Source organism: Solanum verrucosum, unplaced genomic scaffold, assembly GCF_900185275.1.
Source record: "Solanum verrucosum unplaced genomic scaffold, falcon-dt-bn FXZP01000103.1, whole genome shotgun sequence".
In the NCBI taxonomy this organism is placed as follows: Eukaryota; Viridiplantae; Streptophyta; class Magnoliopsida; order Solanales; family Solanaceae; genus Solanum; species Solanum verrucosum.
In genome coordinates, this window is record NW_026020048.1 from 5373744 (window position 1) to 5398606 (window position 24863).

At 33.0% G+C, this 24863-nt stretch overlaps 3 protein-coding genes across 5 annotated transcripts; 2 read left to right on the top strand and 1 right to left on the bottom strand.

The window, feature by feature from the left end:
- LOC125822785 (ribonuclease E/G-like protein, chloroplastic) lies at positions 1 to 7471 on the top strand. 3 transcript variants are annotated; one of them, XM_049502245.1, is made up of 13 exons: positions 1 to 95; positions 709 to 914; positions 1346 to 1592; positions 1693 to 3026; positions 3118 to 3435; positions 3578 to 3619; positions 4262 to 4386; positions 4524 to 4671; positions 5693 to 5765; positions 6334 to 6446; positions 6540 to 6659; positions 6907 to 7062; positions 7148 to 7471. In XM_049502245.1, exons 2-13 carry the CDS (start codon positions 861 to 863, stop codon positions 7379 to 7381), a joined length of 2964 nt encoding a protein of 987 aa, XP_049358202.1. In that variant the 5' UTR covers positions 1 to 95; positions 709 to 860; the 3' UTR covers positions 7382 to 7471. The 3 variants fall into 3 exon arrangements, with proteins under 3 accessions (XP_049358202.1, XP_049358200.1, XP_049358203.1); XM_049502243.1 differs by having other exon boundaries at positions 13 to 95; positions 1343 to 1592; XM_049502246.1 differs by lacking the exons at positions 1 to 95; positions 709 to 914 and having other exon boundaries at positions 1366 to 1592; positions 1683 to 3026.
- Positions 7472 to 8392: 921 nt separating this feature from the next.
- On the bottom strand, positions 8393 to 15299 carry LOC125822812 (protein S-acyltransferase 10). Its single transcript, XM_049502272.1, has 11 exons — positions 14955 to 15299; positions 14745 to 14859; positions 14039 to 14113; positions 13835 to 13906; positions 13537 to 13674; positions 11990 to 12023; positions 11361 to 11470; positions 10452 to 10538; positions 9470 to 9553; positions 8991 to 9056; positions 8393 to 8755 (listed from the first exon to the last, which is right to left on the bottom strand). The coding sequence occupies exons 1-11, from the start codon at positions 15043 to 15045 to the stop codon at positions 8578 to 8580; spliced, it is 1050 nt and encodes a 349-aa protein (XP_049358229.1). The 5' UTR covers positions 15046 to 15299; the 3' UTR covers positions 8393 to 8577.
- Positions 15300 to 23092: 7793 nt separating this feature from the next.
- On the top strand, positions 23093 to 24641 carry LOC125821914 (GDSL esterase/lipase At5g33370-like). The gene is made up of 5 exons (XM_049501272.1): positions 23093 to 23267; positions 23473 to 23597; positions 23757 to 23981; positions 24094 to 24343; positions 24412 to 24641. The coding sequence occupies exons 1-5, from the start codon at positions 23093 to 23095 to the stop codon at positions 24639 to 24641; spliced, it is 1005 nt and encodes a 334-aa protein (XP_049357229.1).
- Positions 24642 to 24863: the final 222 nt, after the last annotated feature.

The following is a 24863-nucleotide window of genomic DNA, read 5'->3' on the forward strand; positions in this document are numbered from 1 at the left end:
AAATAAAAGAGAAATTGAAAACCCCGTAGAAAATGGGAAGGAGTGGCTCCTTATCTTTCAAGAACCAGAGTTAGCCGTTCTCTTTGCTGTCCGAGGTAGTACTAGATAACACAGGTATGTTCCTCTTCTTCTTTATTGCTCAATAGCTCTATCAGGTTATTTTCTTTATCTTCTCTCTTTCTATCTGCTACTTCCCATTCATTCCATAATCTTAACTTCTCCTCTATCAGTTGCAAGACTTTAGTTTTCGGACGAATAAACTTGCTGCTTGGTTTCCTTCAAGTCTTGTACTTCAATTTTTCTGTGTTTATGCTATTGAATGCTTATGTTGTCTTTCCCTTCATTCTTTTTTTTTTTCTGGGGTTGCTCAATTTTCTTGTGGGCTGGCCGACGGGGGTGGGTGGCGGTAGAAATTCAAGAAAAGATTGTTTGGGGATTCTTTATTGAATGCAATTGTGATTGGATACTTTATTTGAAGCTATTGGCATATTACATTCGCTTGTTTAGAAGAGTTCCCTCCACTTCTGCTATTTAAAAGTTAGTTCTTGACAACAAAATCAAGAAAGGATATGAATTAGTCCATTCATGGGTCACGTATGTCTTTTGTAAAGTGCAAGATGATGTTTCTGATTTTGGGGTAATTTAGCTGTGCTGAGTTAACATCCTCTGTTCTTAATGGAGTTCTTTTCTTTTTCCTTGTGTTTTCAGAATCGGTTCAGACGCTTGGTTGTTAAGTTTTATTATGGCTGCTTGATGCAGCGCATTATGATTTCTCAAGCATTTCATTTGTTGAATTGGAAGTATCATTTGAGGTGCGTTGAGTTGGAGAAGTTGATTCAGTGGATGGTCCATTTCTGGAGATGGTTATTCTCTTGTCTTGTACTGAACTCTCTAGCCTATGGGAGACGTCAAAGGTAACCATCTCAATCTATCATATACCATTAAAATAGTCACAGGGAAAGAAAATTTCAAAATTTTCCTTTTAGCTATGTCTATTCTTGTTGAAAAGGAAAAAGAATAGAATAATATCTACCTAATCTAATCTATTTTATAGAGATTGATATCAAATCTACAATTCTTAGTTTAGCTGATGTTGGACCCCCATATTATATTCCACACGCTCAAGATGCCCAGTCCTGGGCATGCCAGGGGAGGGAGGGGGTGTTAGATATCCCCCATCGGTTTTGGATGAGGTACTTGATCTCCTTATATGGTTTTAGACAAGAATCACCTTAGGAGCTAGCTATGTTAAGCTCAAGGTTTATATCTTCTGATAAATGATTTGAGAATTTACTAGATACTTTGTTCATTATCTAGTGCGCTGTGCTCATGTTGTTCTTAGCAGATACTGCATTCAGGACATTTGAGCTGCAACTCTTCTGTGAAGGGAGATATGTTGACTTCATCTGTTGCTTTATGCAAAGCTAGGCATGATGTCCCTGTGTTAGTACCTTCTAAACAAAGAGGAAAACTTTTCCCAAGGAACTTATGGATTAAATCTCATACAAGGATGCCTTTGGGTAGCATGTTTGGATCCTGGCTAGTAGAAAGGTCTATAGCTATCCGTCTATTCATTCCAGCTCGCACTAGAGGTATTACTTTTATGACAATATTTCTGTGGACAGTTATACTCTTTGTAGTTTTCTAATTTATGCATTATTTTGGATATTAAATGCTTCCAGTGAAATGCAGATGGGAATGTTACTGTGAAATGCTTGAACAGCAATTCTTCCATCCTAAAGCAGGTCTTTAGTGACTTTATAGATGAGGATAGTTTTTTCTCAGATGAGATTGATACAGCTTCAGATTGTGGCAAAAGTATTTCAACCGAACCTTTGATCATTGAGGAGCCATGGTTATGCGAGTCTTCCCTGCTTCTTCATCATTTGGCAGAGTCTGATGCTTCTGGTGATGTCATTTGTGACGACAAGATTGTTGAGGGTCTTGACTGTGAAAATTTAGAATCAGGATTCTTAAATCAGTCCACACTTAGTGAGACTTTATGGTCCAAGTATCAGGTCAATGCTAATGATGCTTCATCAGGAACCTTGTGCACAACATATGCCCATGTAGAGGAGCCCTGGCTATTGCAAGCATGTACGTCATCTCCTAGTTTTGATGCTGAGATGGCTCCTTATGACTGTGAAGTTGAACAGTCAGATAATAAGGATGAAGCTCAACCTCCATTTAGCGATCAACTTGAACAGTTAGCTCAACCTTCATCTAGCAATCAACATGAACAAATACCTGAGAAGCTGTTGGATGTTGATCAATGTGATGCTATTTCCAAGGAAGACTCTTTCACAACAATTATTCTGATTAACTCTTCGGTTTGTACTGTGCAAAGAATTGCTGTTTTAGAAAATGAGAAACTGGTTGAACTGCTGCTGGAACCAGTGAAAAATAACGTGCAGTGCGATAGTGTATATCTAGGAGTAGTTACAAAATTAGCTCCACACATGGGTGGTGCATTTGTAAATATTGGCACTTCTAGACCCTCCTTTATGGATATAAAGCCCAACAGAGAACCATTTATTTTCCCTCCATTTTGTCATGATTCAAGGGAAAAGGTAATTAATGGTGCTGCTGTTGACATGCTTGAAGAGAACCTAGGTCTTCCTAGAAATAAATCCACTTTAGAAGAAGTGGAGGCGGATGAGATTGATGATGCTGATATAGAGGATGAATCCATGGAATACATGGACAGTGAGTTTGGGGACCATGAAAGTGGTGATACTTGTGATATTTTAGAAGTCCTTGCAGAAAATTGTAATGGTAGTGTAACTGAGCATGGGCTTGATACTCATTCAGAGAAATATCCAGAAGAATCCAGTGGAATTGGGTACCGAGGGCAGAATCCAACTATTGAGCATGCTATGAATGGTAAGAAAGTTTCACAAAGAGATGAAAGCAAGTGGGTCCAGGTCCGAAAAGGCACTAAAATAATTGTGCAAGTTGTTAAAGAAGGATTGGGTACGAAGGGCCCAACACTGACTGCTTATCCGAAATTAAGGAGCAGATTCTGGGTATTACATGTTTCATGATCATGTATTCTGTGTCTCACAGCTGAAAGTCCATTATTAGAAAACCCAATCTAATTGGTTCTCCTCTTCCCAGGTTTTAGCTCCTCGCGGCAACACGATAGGTATTTCAAAGAAGATTGCTGGTGTTGAGCGCACGCGTTTAAGGGTCATTGCAAAAACTTTACAGCCTCAAGGATATGGTCTTACAGTAAGGACAGTTGCAGCTGGTCATTCACTAAATGAATTGCAGAAAGACTTGGAAGGGTTGCTTTCAACTTGGAAAAGTATAATTGAGCATGCAAAGTCTGCAGCTCTTGCCGCAGATGAAGGTGTTGATGGAGCAGTTCCTGTTATGCTTCACCAGGCAATGGGCCAAACACTTTCTGTTGTTCAAGATTATTTTAGCGATAAGGTCTGCTCTCTGCTGCTCATTCTCGGGTCATTACTTCATAATTTGTTCAGTTCTTCATTTTTTAGGCAACTTCTGTTCATGGGCTTTCTCAAATTAGCATGAAAACACAATTATACTTTCTTACTCTAGCATTGATGTTCAGGTGAAGAGTTTGGTGGTTGATTCTCCAAGGACATATCATGAGGTATGGACTTAGCCAGTTATCAGTCAATGGAATGAAAAGATTTTTGACCTACAAGCATGATTGCATGTCTTTCTCGAGCTTTAATGTTCCTCTAGGTTGATTTTTCACATGGGAGCGGTTTTTGATAAGCACTTGCAATAGTGAGTGGTTTTTGGCATAAAGATTTGCATATACTGGCTATGAATGAGATTATCTTGGATCAAATTAAACCCAAGTTAATGAAACATTTAAGAAGTAAAATTAGCTTGTTTAAGAATAGCGCCCAGAGTGCAATGATGAGTAGCACTGCAATATGCATCTCAGTACATTACCTACTTGTGAATAGAACTGAGGACATTGATTTTCGTCTTTAAACTAAAAGGGCATCTGTGCTTTAAGTTACAAATATTTTCCTTTTTGACTTTAAGTGTCCTGATTTCTTTTGTTTCACACAGTTCAGCATATAGTCGCGGTATAGTGTACCACAACTTTTGTCGCCTTTTTGTGTCCTCTTTTATTCCAACTCTGCAAAAGTTATTTTGGAGATCTTGTCATACACCAAATAGTCGCGGTATAGTGTTCCACAACCTGTGGGCTAGAATTTGTTGAGGAATTTTTTAAATTATGGTGTACCCTAATATAGATATATTGGACTCTGTTCAGGTTACAAACTATCTTCAAGAAATGGCACCTAATCTTTGTGAAAGAGTTGAGTTGCATGGTACAAGAACTCCCCTGTTTGATGAATACAACATTGAAGAAGAAATAAACAACATTCTCAGCAAAAGGTGGAGATCACTTAGTTTCTTTCTATTACTTTCTTTTAGCTTTATGTCTTTTATGACATGTATTTTAACTTCTCGTGAATCATGTTTCCTGTTTCATTGATATTCCTCCTTAATCCTTTGATTTATAAAATTTGCAGGGTTCCCCTTGATAATGGAGGTTATCTAGTGATCGAACAGACAGAGGCTTTAGTCTCCATCGATGTAAATGGTGGACATTGTGTGCTTGGTCAAGGGACTTCACAAGAGATGGCTATTCTCAACGTTAACCTCGCAGCTGCTAGACAAGTATGTAGACCTGCATCTGTTTTGATTACACATTGTATTCCAAGAGCGTAGTTTTTCTACACCTGAGAAAGTTGGTTATCAGAAAACAAACTAGGATATGCTTAGAAGATCCTTTTTAATGAATTAGAAGATGCTTAGTGTTTGATGGAAATACTTCAATCCAACACTAAAACATTTCTCTTGACAAGCTACACTGCTTCTCTTTTTTCCTGTGGTAGACAAGGCCTCGTTTGTAGCTTAGTAGTATCTTGTCAGATCCCAGAACAGAAGAATATTCTGTTGATGCGTCTTCTATGGAGAATTAATTCTTGTTTAAAAACAGAAACTACACAGGGTATCATGTCCATGTTGCTGTTTTAATCTGCTATTGGTTTGGACATAGCATGTCTCAATTACGTGCTAAACATCTTCTTCTTTTTTCTTGGAGGGGATAACCAAGACATAGAGGGCTATGTGGATAATGTGCCCGCTCTCTACCTTTCTTCAGTTAAATACCACGCTTTTGTCATAGGAAGGTTCGAGCTCTTCACGTGTGTCTAACCCACACATCACACATTGCGCTCTTACCACTAGACCAAAGCAACGGGGTAATCTGTGGTTGCTTTTATGCACCTCTATTTAAGTCGCGTTAATTTGATCCAATTTAGCAGTCAGCCTGGGCTGCAGAATTACACACATTTTTAAAGGAGAAGGAAGACGGCAGAAACCAATCCAAATGAGATGTTATGTACTCATTTTTGCTTTAACCATAAGCAAGTATTCATCATTCTAATTCAAAGAAATACTGCACTTCTAGCTTCATTAGGTGTTTCTGGTTAGATTTGAACCTTTTATCTGAGACCCCGAGCTAGTTACTGAAATGTACGACAACACAACATTGGATCTTTTTTGTTGATAAAGACAACATAGGATTGCATTGGTTTTCTTTCTATATGTTAAGTTTATTGTTTACGGCAGATTCCCTTTTTTAATTTTTTCTGATAATTGTGGTCATTAAGTATATACTGAAAATTATTCTCAGATTGCTAGGGAAATAAGGCTGAGAGATATTGGTGGCATTATTGTGGTGGATTTCATAGATATGTTGGATGATTGTAAGTAAACAACCCTCTCTCCGCCCACTCCCCTCCTCTCTATGTGTGGATCCAAGACTTAATTTGATGAGTTCAACCTTTAAATTCTCAGCACAAAACTCAATGTTCTTCTAAAATTATGATGTGTGTGGTCTTTATGTGGTATTGATGCAAAATATTTTGTTTAAACGGGATTACTACTGAAAATAAGAAAGAAAAGAGAAGAGACATAAATTTATATTATGGTCTTCTATGTAAATCTAAAATTGAAGTTAACCTTGTCGAATGCTTGGTAACTAAACGACATTACTTATTGTACATAACACCTACTGTTCATCATCTAAAACCGGCATGTAATCAGACTGAAAGTTTCATAATCAGCGCCAGCCTACTATGCCTCTCTCTAAACTGTATTAGACACTAAGCTCATACCATATGATTTGTAACATGATATCTTGAAGTCAACAATACATTTTGAAGATGTAGTCCTCTTTTTATTTGGTACAGATGTACTTACATAACATGTATACCTGTATGAACATATGTTATGCAATTGTTTGAAAGTTTTTTCTTTTATTTTGTTTTCCAGCAAATAAGAGATTGGTCTATGAGGAGGTCAAGAAGGCTGTTGAGAGAGATCGATCAACAGTTAAGGTGTCTGAATTGTCCAGACATGGGCTTATGGAGATTACCAGGAAAAGAGTATGTTATTTGGTGCTGAATTTCTCTGTCATAACTACACTACTGGAAATGTCTAATTAATCATGGTTGGTCATTTCATCTTATACCTGACAGGTTCGACCTAGTGTGACATTCATGATCAGTGAACCATGTATGTGCTGTCATGGTACAGGGAGAGTGGAAGCTTTAGCGACTGCATACTCTAAGATTGAACGTGAAATTTGCCGGTTGCTAGTAAGTAAACTAACTACTCTTGAGATGCCTTTCCAAGGTTATCTTCTTGGGTTTTTATCTCCTCCTCATCTGTTAAGCTGCAAAAAGGTTGATCCAAAATCTTTTGGTTCTTTAGCAAGCTAATCCATTCTTACCACTTGGTCTCCATTTCTCCTCCTCTTCTTTTGGATCTTTCTGAATATAGTTCAACATGATTCGAGATAATGACCGCTTTCCCAAAAACTAATTCTTGTTTCTTGTGTTGCAGTCCACTACGGATCTGAAGGCAGACCCTGAAAACCCCAAGTCTTGGCCCAGATTTATTCTCAGGGTTGATCAGTACATGTCTAACTATTTAACTTCAGGAAAGAGGACAAGGCTAGCTATCTTGAGTAGTTCTCTCAAAGTTTGGCTTCTTCTAAAGGTATGCTTAACCATTTTGTTCATTTTCATAACAAATATCACTTTTATTCTGTATTTGCTGATTTCTGTAAGCTGTGATTAACCAGGTTGCTAGAGGTTTTACCAAAGGGACCTTTGAGCTAAAACCTTTAACAGTTGACAAGGAGTATAAGGATGATGAACGTGAAACATCTATTTCAGTGTTGCGACCCACAGAGGGTGGATTTCACCCCCCTCGGAGAAAAGTCACCATCTTCCCATCAAAAAGTGGAAGAGTAGTGGAAAGTGATCGTCTGTACAGCTCTCAATTCACAATGCACATCCAGATATGGTTAGCATAATTTTATTAGCCAATTCTTTCTTCCCTCTTGAGTTTTTCTCGTCGGCTTGTAAGAAATAGCTAGTTTTGAGGAAATCAATTTTGCATAGCATTCTGGCCTCGCCTTTGTAAGCCACAACTTAAGATTCATTTATCTCATAATCATGAGCTTTTGCCACACTAATTGTAATTTAGCATGATGCTGAAAATATTGTCTCGTCTTTCATTTCCACTCTTCCTTTCTAAACACAAAGGTTCATAGAGGAAAAATGATCCTCTTGATTCAAGTTCAAAGACAATCCTTATACTTTCAAGCCTCAACCTATAGTAGAGTGTCTTAGAAAAAATAATGCATGCATTAGCTTTATGTAATACTAGCTCGAGCTTTTAAAAAATAGAAAATAATAATTAAATTTCATAATTTAAAATTTAAAATATATACAAAATGTAAACATCATTTAATTTTGTGAATAGGTCAACATGCTTGCTTGGCATGTACTTGTAGGATCATTTTACTTAATTAATATTTTTTTTATGATTTTCTCGTTTTAATTTTTTTTTATAAATTGAAAAATTACGTAAAAAATATTATAAATCACAATAATTATAAGATATATAAAGAAATTATTTGACTTTACAAATTATATCAATGCCATATAAATTGGGACAACGAAATTAACATGTATTATTTGCAAATGGCGTAAAAAATACTATACAACTTGAAATATTTTTAAAATTTCATTTGTGCCACATATATTGGGACAAAGAGAATAATATATATTATTTAAAAGTTACGTAAGAGAAATTGTAAATAGTAATTAGCAACTTAAAGTATTTAAAAGATAAATAAAAAGATTGATAGACTTTCAAAATTTTACTAGTGTCACATAAATTGAGAAAAAAGAAGTAACATATAATATTTTAAAATTAAATAAACGATACTATAAATCACAATAATTAACAACTTAAAATATTTAGAAGACATAAAACGCGGTTGACTTTTAAAATTATATCAATGTCACATAAATTGGTATAGAGAAAGTAACATATATCATTTGAAAATGATACTAACAATAATGTAAATTACAATAATTAACAAATTAAAATGACTCTCCAAATTCTATATGTAGTCGCATAAATTAAGAGAGAAAGAGTAACATATATTGAGGTCGTGCTAGCCGGAGTCCAATGTCTAGTATTAGGATACAACACAAGTGATCAACAGCAACACCGACAGGATAAAACATCTGAGCATGTGTAGGGTCTCAACTTATCTTCAAGTTCTTGTCCTGTTGGCAGTGGTTCCATCCTATATTTGCTACGCCGGGCACAGCAAAACTCATACAAATTTCTGCATGCTCCTCTACTAAATGGATACACTCTTTCAGGAATGTTCCTGCAAATTAAAGCAAGTTTAAACTTGAGCTTAAAGACGAGACAAATTCCTGATGAGAATACATGTTCCATTTGTTTTTGAGATATCAATTAATCACTCAAAGATGTTGACCATATCTGCAACTAACATTGTCCAATGTTTTTAATCATATCATCCAGCTCAAAGCAACAACATAGACATCTCTGCCACTACCCAGTAAATAATATTACACAAGAATTGGAAGGATATAACCAACCTCAAATATTGGATGCGCCGTCGTCTCACAAGCTCATAAGTGGTCTGATTTGTCAAAATTAGGTAGCTGATTCAACAAACATGAGTTCAGACAGTTTAGCTACAGGTTTAAGAGAAGTATGGGGAATAATATAGGCACAAATAACAGGCTTTCACTCGCAAGTTATGAAGTTTGCATAGCTTAGCTCTAGTATGTTTCTACCTCCTTCACAAGACTGAAAGGAGGTAACCAAGCATCTTACACTTAAATCTTTTTTTTACACGAGATATTTATTATCTTACAGAAATGATTACATCCTTTCCCAGAATTATCAACTCTGCTGACCAAACAGAGGTTCCAGAATCTCATATAACCTTATTTTTAGAAGGACCAACGCATATAATTTTAAGAACATAAATCTAACAAACTTCCAACAAATACAAAATTACTGTGCTAGGCAATGCTAAATGAAGTCCATCTTTAGCAAAGAGAAATCTTACCTATGAAAAAGTAGGAGGAGGAGAAGGAAGATGAGGCAGAAAAACAGAGTAGCAAGCAGCAAGATCATAATTGCATATAACCACCTGCAACAAAGCCATTATAGCATTTCACTTCAGATTCATCTAAAGATTTAAACTGGATGAATTTCACAAGGCTTGTTCTTTTATAGAAGGATATGTGCAGATTCAACAAAAACATGAAAACAGAAGCAAAAATATCAATCATGTCAGTACCATCTTGTCATGAGGATGCAGGCCCCTTCTTTAACTACTGTTTCCCACTGTTATTTTATCTATTGAAGTTTGGTTTTTGCAACCTATACAACCAAAGTAGAGCTCATACTCAGGCATTTTAAGGGAGCCCAATCTGAAGTCGGAACCAGATGCAGCTCCCTTGCTGCTTTCACACTAACTGCTGTACTTGTCAGCAATTTTTAAAAATCAAGGTAGTGTATATTCCACCTATGAGCTTTGTATGGATGGTCCTATCTAGATAATAGAATATGGGTTACGCTATGCTGACAGCCAATATAAGATAGTCATCTAATTTTTCAGGATAAGTCTTCAACTGCCATCTTAGGACAATCACAATAGCTTACAAGTCATGGTTGTATAAGATCCAATAAGGGTAGTGGTATTGACTCTCTTCAAGCTTCTAATTTCTCAGAAGACGATATGATTTTTCAAACAGCAAGTAAAATATTCCAATATGTGCAAGCTTGCCTTTTGCCAACTAAAGCAAATGAATTAACATCTTCTTATTATAAGTTTGGGTATGAAAACTGAGCAGTTTACATCTCCCTTAGTTTTTTTTATTGGGGTGCATATTGTCCATCTCCAGTTCTCCCCCCAGAACCTCCATCTTTATTTTCTTCTGGGAAGGAAGATATTAGTAAGGAGCAGAGGAGAAACATACTAAGGGCAGAATCAGAGGCTAAGCAGAAAAGCTCTTAAATGATAAAGCATCATGAAAAGTACATACCAAGGCTTTGATATATCAGACTTCAAAAATTGAATATATAACGTGCCCGTCCAAAGGGATAAGGCTGTTTCTCCACAAATGTACCACCTGTTATACTTGGGAAAATAAATAACCTTACCAAGACCAATTACTTGAAACCCTAAAAAGAAAAAACATGCAGTGCACATGCACCCTGACATGTAATACAAAGTAGCTATTACCAGTTAAAAGTTCAGGAAAATCAAGCACCCTGACATGCTTCATGCATGTTTATAGATGAAGAAAAATACATAAAATTACAGGAAAGTACAATATGACAAGCCCCCTACTAAATAGTGTCTTCATTGTGCTCTTAAGAGTAGAACAATGATCATGTCAGTTATACAAAACTTATAATATTGAATTAGACACATCGAAGTACACATATATCCCAAGCCCAGATAACTGGTTCAATATATTTTCGCAATGATCTTTAAAATGAACCAACATCCTCTTATAGGTTTCTCGAACTGATAAACTATGCTGACACGGATATGTTTCGAACGATTCAAGCTAAAATTGAAGCCTCTTCATGAAAGCAAGAACCTCGAATGAGGCTTTATATTCATTAATTAGCGAGATAACTATATTAGTATCATTTTCTGAAATAACATCTACATCTAGGACATAAATCTCCAATTTGACATGTCCTAATCATATTAAATCCACATGGTTTCCACATCAAACTTCCACTTTAGCTCCAAAATAACATGTGGAAACCATCATAGAAATAAATCTTTATCCAATTTTATACACAACAAGGCTTCTTTCATTTAGTTTTTCTGAAGGTACAAATAAACGATTTCAATTAAATCGCAAGAAAAATTTCACCAAACTGCGAGCAAGATAAACACATTGTTGGTGCATCAACTTAGTAGCATGGATGCTCACCAAAAAGCGCAGTGATTACCCTGTCCTATGCATGTTCCAAGCCAAACACAATGATGATCAAATTGAAGAACACATTTGTCACAATCATGACAATGTTTAGCGCGTGGAGGCTGCAAATCAAGCAGAGTAAAAATCAAACGTTGTTGACATAACAGACAAATTTAGACTAGTGGAAGTATAAGCTCTAGGCACTTAACAAGACAGGAGTCACTGTATAAGGTCCATTATAGAAATTGGTTCTTCTGACATAAGTAAACTTTGGCAAATGGCAACCATAAACTTATTGGATAAATAAGTGAGCTAATATTAGGATAAGCACAATAGTTGATTTATAAATCAGAAATCAAAAGGTCATAAACCGTTTGAAACAATTGAATATATATCTGTCCTCAACCTCATTTCAATGAGAAGGGTTAATTGAGGCACAACACAAGAAAATATTAGCACCAAATTGCTGTCACAAGTTTGCCTCATTGCCTTCCAAATCTAGGTGTAGTCAGTATTTGGCTCTCAAATCACGTCACTAGTTTGGCTAATCCTAAAATACTCCTATAATCACTAAGTATCATCAGAAGTACCAAAATGTTTGTTCTGCAAACAAATGAAAGCCAGAAAGGAGAAATTTTTACCTGCACAACATTACAGTTACTGCAAGTCACACCTCTGGAAAAGAGAACAAAAATGAGTTAGCAAGGGAACTGATGCTTTGGCAAATTGAATCATGCAATCTATAACTACAGAATCAACAGAGTCATACTTCTATCCAAAAGTGGTGTAAGGGGAAAGAATATGGGAAAGAAAAAAGTAAATCTAAATTAACATGGTCATTTTCTTTTTTTCTAACACAGAAATCTTCAGGGACCAATGGCACAAGGTTCCTCGGTGGATAATGGATCCACCCTGTTCTCCATTTAAATACCAGGATTTTGTCTGAGGCATGATTTGAACTTGTAACGAGGGACTAACCCACAGATCATATATTGTAATCTTACCATAAGACTAAAGCCCATGGGCCTAGACTCACATGGTTAATATATCCCTAGCAACTGAATTAATCACTATTAGAATTCAAGTTTATCATAAACCCCAAAAAGAATCTAAACTCTTCATCAAGGACAGCCAGGATGAATTCATAGTGGAGAAGCCTATCCCAACATTTTCCACTAGCTAAGCATTAAGTATTCACAATGCATCTCTAACTACTTCCAAAAGTAATAAACAAGCAAGCATGGGTTATTAGGCATAAATTCATGTGATAACTGATGACTGGCTTCCTAATAATGTCATCTAGTTTCTTTGCCTTCTGGGTTGAGCTCGTCGCACCAGGCTTGTCTAGTGCGGGTTACCTCTCCTATGTGGTTTGCGAGCTATTGCATAGGAGCAGGGGTTTTACCCTGTGCGCACCCAAAGGGTAGCGGCTGCGGGTTTCCCTTGTCATCAAAATAAAATAAAATAATGTCATCTAGTTTCAGATCATAATCCAGTTTATAAAGGTATTTTGAGAGGGAGAAGACCAAACTTGATGCTGGAGGCACTTGCATTACATGACTATTAGCTATGCCATGAAATGATTCAATAATAACACATCTCAGCAGAAATTTTCATTATATTTCAACTTCCTTTGTTATCGAACGAAAAATTACAAATTTCTGAACATTCTTGGGAAATCATACAGGGTTGTTACAGCTTCTCCCCTCTATATAAAATCTACTGCATGCTGCAGTTAGCCAAATCATCGCAATATACCATTTAGCCAGTTGGGGGTACCTTCTGATGCTGAGATGCTTTCTATATCTAAAACTATTGACATTTTTTCATCTAAATCTCATAGTTATATAAGCATCACTTGTGAAATTGATAATGAGTGGAAACAACTTTGTCATCACCATAAGGTGCTCCCAATATCCTAATCTTTAAGGGGGGGGAGGGGGGGTTATATGCCTATATCCTCCCAGTCCAACAAGAAAGACAACCCAAAACAGCAGATTTCGAATGATTGAATCAAATCTTTTCTTGTTCCATAAACAATTTAAGTCAAACTGAACCAACATGTAAGATGAAACTAGATGAACCAAATAGCACTACGGTAAAGGCTGCAAAATAGGCTGAAAACAATGCAGATGCTTTATAGACAAAAGGAAAAGCATAAACAAGGTATTATTCAAGTCATTCCTACCTAAGAGATGTTCCACTGGGATACATATCCATCACTAGCTTTGTCCACGCTATCGTACCACGGCCTTGAAGATTACTTCCCACCTGGTTCCTGTCGATTGCAATAACTACATCGCCGTTTTTGCTTGAAGCAGGCTGTCTTTGCTTGATCATTTTACATCACAATAGGCAGAAAATAGTAGCAATTAGATAATTCTGCAGAACACTCCACATATTTACACTTTGATATTTCACAGATATGGCAAGAGAATCCAGTAATTTACTTTCCATGTAAATAACCAGAAAGGAAATTCTCTTACTTTGAGGTAATTGATGCCCTATTACGTGATGCATCTGCCTCATTGACAGCCCTCATTGCATCAACAACATAGCTACATGTTCAATAAAAAATTATACTGATCACACAATGCAACTTTACTGGCTCTTCAGAGAAGTAGCACTGAAGCGCATAAAGAATAACAATGGCCTGTAAATTAGAAAGTAAAGAGTGTGCATGAAATTACCCAGGAGAAGAACCTGAAGTGATGAAGTATTGAACCAGTGTAGCAGCAAACAGAATCAAATAGACAGTTGTGTACCTTGAAGGCAAGGAAGAGGGTATCAGCAGTTTTACCAAAAACACCCAAGTAAAAGTAGAATCTCTACAAAAGCATTAAAAATGATCAAGATAGGACCACTTTATTCCAACTCCATCATTTTCCTTTTGAATTGGGGACTAATTTGAAAAGGATTATATCTAATTGGAGTATTGTTTTTCTTTTTGGTCAGATTATCCAAATATAGAAAGGCTTTCATTATTTTTAGATAGACTAAAGAGTAAATAGTACATCACATAAAACAGAAGAGGGGGTGCACTTCAGCAAGAACCATAATACAGGCATTGAACAAATTTCTCTACCAAGCTGAAAGACGTTGCTGCATAACTTAAGATTCTATCTTTTTTATTTAATGCACTGTATTGTGGTTGTAGCTAAAATATAACATGACGACTAATTCCTTCATAAGTTAGTTACTGATGAATTAGGCGAACCAAACAATAAAGTAAAGCGAGAGCAAATTACTAGGTGAACAAAGACTCATTGTTTGCACTGAATTTTTAGTTTTGCTCTCCCATCATCAATTCCCTCATAGGTGAACACTTGGCTCCTGCTAATTCTGAAGAAAAATAAAGACAACTTTTTCCCCAATAAGTAAAGTAAGAGCAAATACCATGGCTCTTCTTTAGTTTTATGAATCAAATCTTTGTCAAAGACAAATAGAACGCCCAGATAGATCAAGTGCAGCATCACCAACGCTATTCTCAAGCAACAAGTGGATCTCCGAGCTAAAATTAATCAACCCAACAACCAAAAAAAAAAGAGTAAGGTTTAAAACATTAAAATTAAACTACGACGATAGAATAGATGAAAAAGTTGATACCGGGATCGGAGAGACATGGGGAAACGTGGAGACATCGGTCGGAGAAACGATCCAAGGTGTCGCGTGAGTGGCCAGCGCATAATGCTCCCATTTCACCTTCTTTGAAAAATTCATTCACTAGATAACACTTGTTTCTCAATACACATTCCCCGCCGTCTCCGAGTATACAATTTACGCGGCGGCCTTAATAATCAGTTGCAGGAACCAAGTGTTTTTCAGTTTAGTCTGAACTTATCGGAGAGTTGAAACTTGAAAACAACAAATCTAGAGAGATAATGTAGAGAGAGAAAGACTTTGGGTTCGGTCCAGAATTTGCCCGACGTTTGGAGCAAAGCTACTGAAATAACGAATCAACCCCTTCACTTTTCAAAATGTAACACTTGGCCCTCACTTATTTAGGGGTATTTTTTTTTCTCGTGCCAAACTCCCAAATTTTGCTAATTTTGGAATGAATTACTATTTTCAAATGGACCTATAGAAAAAAATTATTTTAGAGCAATATAATTTGTATTTGGTTAAATTAATTGAAATAATCCTTTTGTTTAGTATTAAAAAAAGAGTTTGAGTTTGATTAATCACTTCACAGTATTTTTAAGAGTTATGTTAGCAAGAAATATACTCAAAAGTCGACTTCACAATTTTTGTATTAAGTAAAATAGAGAAATTATCTTAAATATCAGAGACTTTAATTAAAGTATTTCAATTTCATTTGTTAAAATGTAAAATATATAGATTAAGGAGATGTGATTCATAAATATTTTGTGAGTTGCTTCAAAATCATTTTTAGATTTATGAGATTAAAAGCTTTAAATATACGGAGATGATGTTGATTGCATGTTTATAAAGCCTAACTTCATACATGTATATATAAAGTTGACATAAATTCTAAGCTTGAATTTCCCTCTAATAAGATGTTTAAACTAATTAATTGGTGATGTATGTAGTAGTTATTAATTTGTTTATTTATTGTGATTTTATTTTTAGTTATTCTATTTTGTTACTTAGAAGATATAGATAAGTTATGTCGATTTAGTTTTTACCATATTTATAGTGTCGATTTGCATGTTCAATGGCACTCAATCATATACTTAATTAAACACTTCCTTTTGCATAAAAATAGTTTTTTTTTTTCCCTAGTAACGTTAGGCGTCCTTTTTGTAAGGGTTGGTGCATCCCAAACCAAAAGCTCCTCTAAATCAACACATAAAATTTCATACAAGATAGATTTTGTCCATCAAGAAAAACGGGTATTTAAATACATGATTATTGCTTAAAAATTATCTACAAGTTAAATATATTTTAAACTACATGATGGAAATTGAATGTCCGATAAAATATTTAAGGATGAAATCACAATTCGAACATGCTAACTCAATCAATTCATCTCTTCTCTCTTATTTTGGAAAGGGCAACTTCAAGTAATCAATTTTTTAATTGGAAAATCTAATTTAGTGTAGTAGTAATTTTGACAAATGTATTCTTACATGCGCCTAATTAATCGATCTAGAGCTTATCAAATTGCTTGTCCTTTTCTTTGGTGTTTGTAAATGTTGCTCCACCAAAGTGCAATGGACTATTATCTTTTGACTTGCCAATGATGAAAAAACGGATCTTAGCTTCACATTAATTTGACACATGTTTTTATGATGGTCTGCTTTAATTAAGAAACTAATAAAATAAAAAGATGCAATTTGTGGAGGATATTCATATTAGCTACTAGATTTTATTGATCTGGACATGATGATTAGCTAAAAGGGAATATACTCATAGTAAAACTGAAAAGGATGTACATTGTTTTGATTTTTTTTTATCTAGACTAGAAGCGATACTCGTTTAGAGAAGTAATTAATTAATAATTAACTCCATTTTGTTCATGTCGCCGCGACGACAACTAATTAACTCTAGATGGATCTTCTTTGTTTGGTAGTTTAGTAAAACGTTACCTGATTAATTAATATTCTTATTCAATGAACTAATATCCCTATGCTAGTTTATCGTCCGTTTTCAAATGTGAATATTGTGCAGAAGTATCTTGATTATTCACCTCCTTATAATTAGTTTATGAGTGAAATTTGTTCGAAACAAATCATATATATATATTTTACTATATAAGAAGAGGGAATAACCAACCACAACAACTCAACATGTGTTCCAATAAGAAGAGGGACCAATATATTTATAAAAAGAAATGACATATAAAATAAAATAGAGAGAGTATTATTTTTGGAAAATGAAAAAGGACAAAACACATATAAAATTAAAAGACATAAAAAAAAGTTGGTTTAACTCTCAAACATAAAAAGTAACATAAGTTATTAAAAACTTTAATAAAAAGTACTATAATTTACAATAAATAATAACTTAAAATATCTACAAGACAAAAAAAAGACTAATTTTTGTACTGCTTCTGTCACATAAATTAGGATTGGGATGATTTTAAAATTTTAATTTTGGTTATACATTATAAAATAGCCCAAAAATTGAATGATATGATTTTTTTAAAAATAACCGAATGAATCGTCCTATCGATAACCCTAATGTTACTTCTACTCTGTTTATTTTTACTTAAATTTAGAAAGATATGCTTCATTTCTACCCTCAATCTTATCGCTACATTTATTTGCTATTTAAAATTGAAATTAAAAAGACAAATGACAAATAAGTTTCTATATTAGCTCACTTATGAGCAAAATATATTATAACAATCTTTACTAATTTTATAACAATACATAAATTATACTCCCTCCGTCCCATATTAGATGGGCACTTCCAACTTTACACGGTGATTAAGAAATCATTAATACATTGGAAGACTTCGCCATTTTGCCCTTTGTTTATATCAATGCACATTGAAATGAGTTACAAAAAATACACATACAATATAGGAATGGTCATATTAATTGTAGGGGTAAAATGGAAAAGAATTAATTAATTCTATCCTAATTTAATAAGTGCTCAAATAATATGAAAAAAATATTTTTAGTAAGATTCTCATCTAATATGGGACGGAGAGAGTATTAGTTTTTGAAAATGGAAAAGGACAAAACACATACGGAGTATAAAATTAAAAGACATATAAAAAAAAGTTGGTTTAACTCTCAAACATAAAAAGTAACATATGTTATTCAAAACTTTAATAAAACGTACCATAATTTACAATAAATAATAACTTAAAATATCTACAAGACAACAAAAAAAGACTAATTTTTGTATTGCTTGTGTCACATAAATTAGGATTGGGATGATTTTAAAATTTTAATTTTGGTTATACATTATAAAATAGCCCAAAAATTGAATGATATAATTTTTTTAAAAATAACCGAATGAATCGTCCTATTGATAACCCTAATGTTACTTCTACTCTGTTTATTTTTACTTAAATTTACAAAGATATGTTTCATTTCTACTCTCAATCTTATCGCTACATTTATTTGCTATTTAAAATTGAAATTAAAAAGACAAATGAAAAATAAGTTTCTATATTAGCTCACTTATGAGCAAAATATATTATAACAATCTTTACTAATTTTATAACAATACATAAACTATAATCCCTCCGTCTCATATTAGATGGACACTTTCAACTTTACACGGTGATTAAGAAATCATCAATACATTGGAAGACTTCACCATTTTGCCCTTTGTTTATATCAATGCACATTGAAATGAGTTACAAAAAATACACATACAATATAGGAATGGTCATATTAATTGTAGGGGTAAAATGGAAAATAATTAATTCTATCCTAATTTAATAAGTGCTCAAATAATATGAAAAAAATATTTTTAGTAAGATTCTCATTTAATATGAGACGGAGAGAATAACAATACTGCCCGGGCTTTCTTTACTAGTATATATATAAAGCTAGATTAAAAAAAGTGATGTGGCACCTAGAAAACTATTTTATTTTTTTTAATTTTCTTCTTTCATTTTTTGCATTAATTATTTGTTTAATAATTTTAAAATATATTATATTTATTATATTCAATTATAATTCATGGGTTACAAAAAAAACCTCTATCTTTTTGCATTCTCCACTTAAATAACATGTCTTCTCAACTTCCTTCTATCTAATTCTTATGACTCAAACAATCTGTAAATAACAATCATATATGGAGTTGTTTGATTTTCATTTTCATGTTTTCCTTCTTCTTTTTTATTAGGGAAAAGAGTCTGAAAAATACTCTAACCTTGGTCGAAATCGATGTTATGATACCAAACTTTGGAAAGGACCTTTTACCCCCTGTATTATTTAATAGTGTATTTTAAAGGTATATATGTGCCTACGTGGACATCATAAATATTGCATCATTTTAAATAGTAATGTGTCCACGTGGGCACATATATACCTTTAAAATACACTATTAAATAGTACATGGGGTAAAAGGTCCTCCATAAAGTTTGGTATCGTAACAACAATTTCAGCCAAAGTTGGAGTATTTTTCAGACCCTTTTCCCTTTTTATTAATATATTTTTTCTCTTTTGTTTGAATTTTCTTCATTGATCATGTATTTAATAACTACTAAAAGAGAGAACATAGAAAAAGTGATGCGAAAATATGCATGGCCACCACATGTTCATGAAGATCATAGATATGTTTTACATAATTTCTTTTTGTGTCATAGTAGCCAAGCACGAGGTCATCAAGGTGAAGAGATTTTTTTATGACAGTGTCGGATTAGTTTTGTACAAGTTTGACAAATGACGAAGAAATTTAGTGGCGGTGAAAGTTTCATCAAGAGCGATGATCAGATTAGTTTGATGGAATTGAAGTTTGAATGATTTAGAATATAGAGAGATAGTACACTTATTGTTGCTTATTTTTAACAATTTCAATTAGTTATTTTTCAAATATAAGGTATGTATTCTCCAAGAACAATATTGATTGATAAAGTTTGGAGTGTTACATATATAATTCTTTTTTGGGCAAAAAACTTAAATATACAACCTAAAGTCTTCAATTACCCCAATATAGCAATACTTTTTTTTCAATTATATAGCAATTTTTTTTTTCAAAACTAGAATTTTTATTTAAAAAAAAACGTTTACCAAGTCAGCCACAAATATCATGTATCCCTTAAATTTCTCCAATTATTTTACCTTCCCTGATTTACTCTAATTTGTTAAATATTATTTCCCATAAAGAGAGGTTTCATACAAAAATAAAACTCCCCTTCTCTACTAAGATCGACAATCCAAAATGCATATGGTGTTTATTTTCGTGGTTGTATTTGATTTTTCACAACATATCGATTTTAATCGTTTTTGTAGTTATTCTTTTGGTTTATTTTGTCGATTTTGGTGGAATGTAAATTCATATGATTTGTTTGATGTTCTGGAGCATCAATATGCAGGTTTAATTATTAAATAAATATTAAAATTTACCAATTGTTTGTGGAATAATATTGAGTTTTTCACACCATCTGGATTTTTATTCTTTTGGGTATTGATTCGTTGTTTTATGTTAACGATTTTGTTGTAATTACAACAACTTCATATGATTTTTATTGTAATCTGATGTGTTGAAAGGCTTTTTTTTTTTTTGAAAATTTTAGGTTTAATTGATTAATGCAACGACTTAAAATAAAATCATAAATTGTGTGTTTAAATTGGTACGTTGAGTGGCGTATGTTAACAGATTGTATCAATAGTTACTTTTGATATGTGGTATGGTGTACACATACCAACTGCAAATAAGATTGTAGGCATGTATTTGTGTATTTAGTTGTATTATTTGGTATATAAAATACAATAAAAAAAATATTTTGGTACATTATTTGGTGTATTTTGTTTATCTGAATTGGTGTATATAATAAATTGAAAATTAGTAATATTTTGGTACATTTTTGGTGTATTTTAATTATCTGAACTAATGTATATAATAAATTGAAAAATTGGTAATATGTTGATTGGTATGTGATCTGGTACTTATGCTGGAATAGTTGATTCTATGAATTGGTGGTATGTGTTGGTGTATTTTTTGGTCTAAATTGTAATACCTTAAATGTCAGAATACTTATGATATGTTTATTGGTATAATAAATTATTTGGTACACCTATTAGTGTGAATTACTATAAGTATGCCAATTTATTATTAATACAGTAATTGGTGGAAAAGTTGGTCACTTACTAGAGTGTATCAAAAACTTAGTTGTGTGCCATCAATCGGCGTCAATGTAACTACCAAGATGTTTAAATATATGGATGTAGTAAATGCATTCTGCAAAATTTAGCAAATTATTAGTTCTTCAAACGATAAGACGGTTGTAAAAGAAGAGCTAATTTAGTAAATTTTGTTCTTCAAACGATAAGAACAGAGAAAGATGAAAGTTTAGATTCTGATAAGAAGAAGATGGATGGTTAGGCGTTAGAAATTAAGTTTTAACTTGGAACTATGAATCACATAGATAAGTACACCATCTTTGTTGAAAACATGAAAGGTTTTACCAAAAAAGGAAGCAAATAATTAAGATCCCAATAAAACAGTCATTAACCCATGAAAAGTAAATATATCATAAAGTAATAAACATGTATACATGGGACTGTTTAGGAGAGATAAAGTTGATAATATTAAATACCCTGATTATGCTCCACATAAAAAGACACGTAATTAAAAGACATCAAATAGTAAACCGAAAAGGAGAGAGAAAATCGAAAGAAAAAATACATTTAAATAAAAAATTATTATTATTTTGTTATCTATGTAATTTAAAAACTCTTTATGTAATTATATATAAATATATTGATTTTAGGTTAATTAAAGTCATAAATTGTATACTTCTATAATTTTCATTTCTTTTTTATATAGAGTAAATGTTAACTTCGTCTTCTTTTAAAATAATGTGTTGATTTTTCTGGGGGGAAAATGGCGATTCTTAAAAGTTTATCTATGAATAGTGTGGTATTTTCTCTCTTTACTTTGGTGATTTTTTCTTTCTTTTTCATTCTACTTATTATTGAACTTATTATAAAAATAAATGTCTCAATAACTTTAATTTATTTTTGATTGTCTTATCATTTTCTATGATTAATATTCATTATTTTGTGTCATAATGTACAAATGTCTAAATATCAAAGTCACATTCTTAATCCTCTTAATTACAATGACTCTTCATTCTTAGAAGTTTGTATTTTGAATGTAGTATTTATTTGAAATATGAAATATACTCTTATTTTTGCATATAAGCTAAGCATAACTAGAAAGAATTAGGAATTTGTGCATGCCATTTTTTCAAATTTTTCCTGCATAGCTAATCCTCCTTTTTGTTCTTTTTTTGTGTATTTTTAAATGTATCTTCTTTCTTACCTTATTTTGTTTTCTAATTTTAATAATAAAAAAATTATTGTTTAGTAATTTTGATATGATAATTCTTTAGGTTGGTGAACAGACGAATACTAGAAAGTAAGTAGTGATGAAGTTATAACAAAGTGGAGAAAGAAGTCCAAATTAAAAAAATATTGATGTAAAAAACTAATAATTTCAATTAAAGAATACGTACCTTATAGATAACTTGGAATAATAATTGTTACAAAATATAGATATATTTAATTGATTTTTCATAGCTTATCTTTTATGATTTTTAAAGTAAATTAATTGTATCAGTATAAAACTTTATTTTAATTCTTTACATACACTAGTATAATATATATTTAAAAATTATTGATTTTAATATTAGCACATCAAAAACACTATAGGTGGAACAAATACTGCATATATGAATGAAGTTACTAGTGAGGAAAAAAAGAAATTAATCAACTTTATTGCATACATATGTTCTAGTGTCCCTAATTAAAGTGAGATCATAAATTCTGAAGTATAGTTTATACAATGTAAATTTTAGCGAGGTAAATTAAACCAACTGGCCTAGGTTGATGATATCATAACTTATAAGATTCTTCCATGTGCAATATTACGGCAATTTTTAACCTTTTGCTCTCGTCCATTTTTTCCAAGACTTACTTATAAATAAGTTCTGAGATGTAGCAAGATACTGAACTGAGAAACGAAAACAAACATACAAAAACTTTAAGCTCTCAAAAATGGTGCAGCTGGGAAATATTCTGTTACGATATAGCGTTATGATTTTCATGTTACATGTTATTATTTGGTCATCAAATAATTATAAGTTGATCGTCATGGCAGATGTACCAGCTATTTTTGTATTTGGCGATTCAACCGTAGATGTTGGAACTAATAATTATTTACATGGAAGTCTTGCTACAGCTAACAATCCTTACTACGGAATTGATTATCCACACCACGTTGCTACAGGAAGATTTAGCAATGGCTATAACCCAGCAGATTTCATCGGTACCTACGTATATTCAATAAATATAATGTCCCGTGTCAATATAATTATATTCACCTGTGTTTGTGATCTTATTAGATTTTTAAAACAAGGCTTAGATATAGTTATTACTATTATACATCGATATACTTTAGAATTAGACTATATATCTAACAAGGAAATTAATGCATGATGATTGTTTAGCGAGGCATTTGGGTGATTATACAGAAAGCCCGCCAGCGTTTTTAGCCTTAGTTCAGAAACAGTCAACATTCAAGAGTGGCATACTTCGTGGTGTCAACTTTGCATCAGCAGGATCTGGCATTCTTGATGATACTGGAAATCAAGGATTTGTGAGATCTCAAAATTACTCTTAATATATACTCTCTTTTTGTCTCAATTTATGTGACAGTACATAAATTGAGACAAAGATATAGTATTCTTGTACAGATGTATTTATATAATTAAATGCTGATGATAGTTGATTAATTTAATAATCTATATTGTTGCAGCATAATGTTACATCACTTACTCGACAAATAGAACAATTCCAAACAGTATGTGGGAACATTACACAAATATTGGGAGATGTGAAAGGCTCAAAACTGATTGCAAACGCGTTCTACTTTCTAAGTGTGGGAAGCAATGATTTCTTCGATCAATTTCGTTTCAATTACAATATATCTACACCTGAACTCATCGCTGATCTCAGCGATACTTTTACCATTCACTTACAGGTTACAATATTCGTTCCTATCTAGATCTCAATTTAACTAGAGCTAGTATTATAAGGTTCTGTTTCCTTGTACAAATAAATGAAAAGTTGAAAGATTCTTTTTTAAAATGCAGAATTTATATAATCTAGGTGCAAGGAAATTTGGAATTTGTGGGATTCCAACGATTGGATGTCTTCCGGGTATACGTGCTGTAACACCTGGTGGTGCCTGTAACGAGACACTTAATGGTTATGCTCAAATATTTTTTAACACAACACTCAGTTTGCTGCAAGATTTCAGCTCAGCAAATCCAGGAATGAACTTTTCACTTGGAAATTATTTCTTGATGACCACGGGTGTTATTGATAATCCAGTTGCATCAGGTAAATATTATAAAGATTAGGCATGAATGGATTGATATTTGAAATTAATTAGTTGAATAATTGTATAGGTTTCGTAGAAGTTGAAGCAGCATGCTGTGGTACGGGACCTTACAAAGGAGGCTATAAATGTACTCAAAATTCTGATGTTTGCAAAAAGCGCGATGAATACTTGTTCTGGGATTGGTTTCACCCAACTCAGAAAGCATCTGAAATGGCTGCTTTGTCTCTTCTTTATGCAACTGGGCAGGAATTTGTGACGCCCATCAACTTCACTACATTGGCAACTATTCAACACTGAAACTATGAACTATATTAAATGTGACCAAAAACAATGAAATAAAACTGCTATGAGGGGGTAACAGCTAGTTAATTTGAACGGAACGTTCATCAATTATCAATAAAATTGATTATGGTCTAATTAAAAGGGGGTTATATTATTTTGTTCCTCTTTGTAAAAATAATACATGGCCTTTTGTCTGATATTGTAATTAAAAACCATTGTTACTTCCGATATATATTT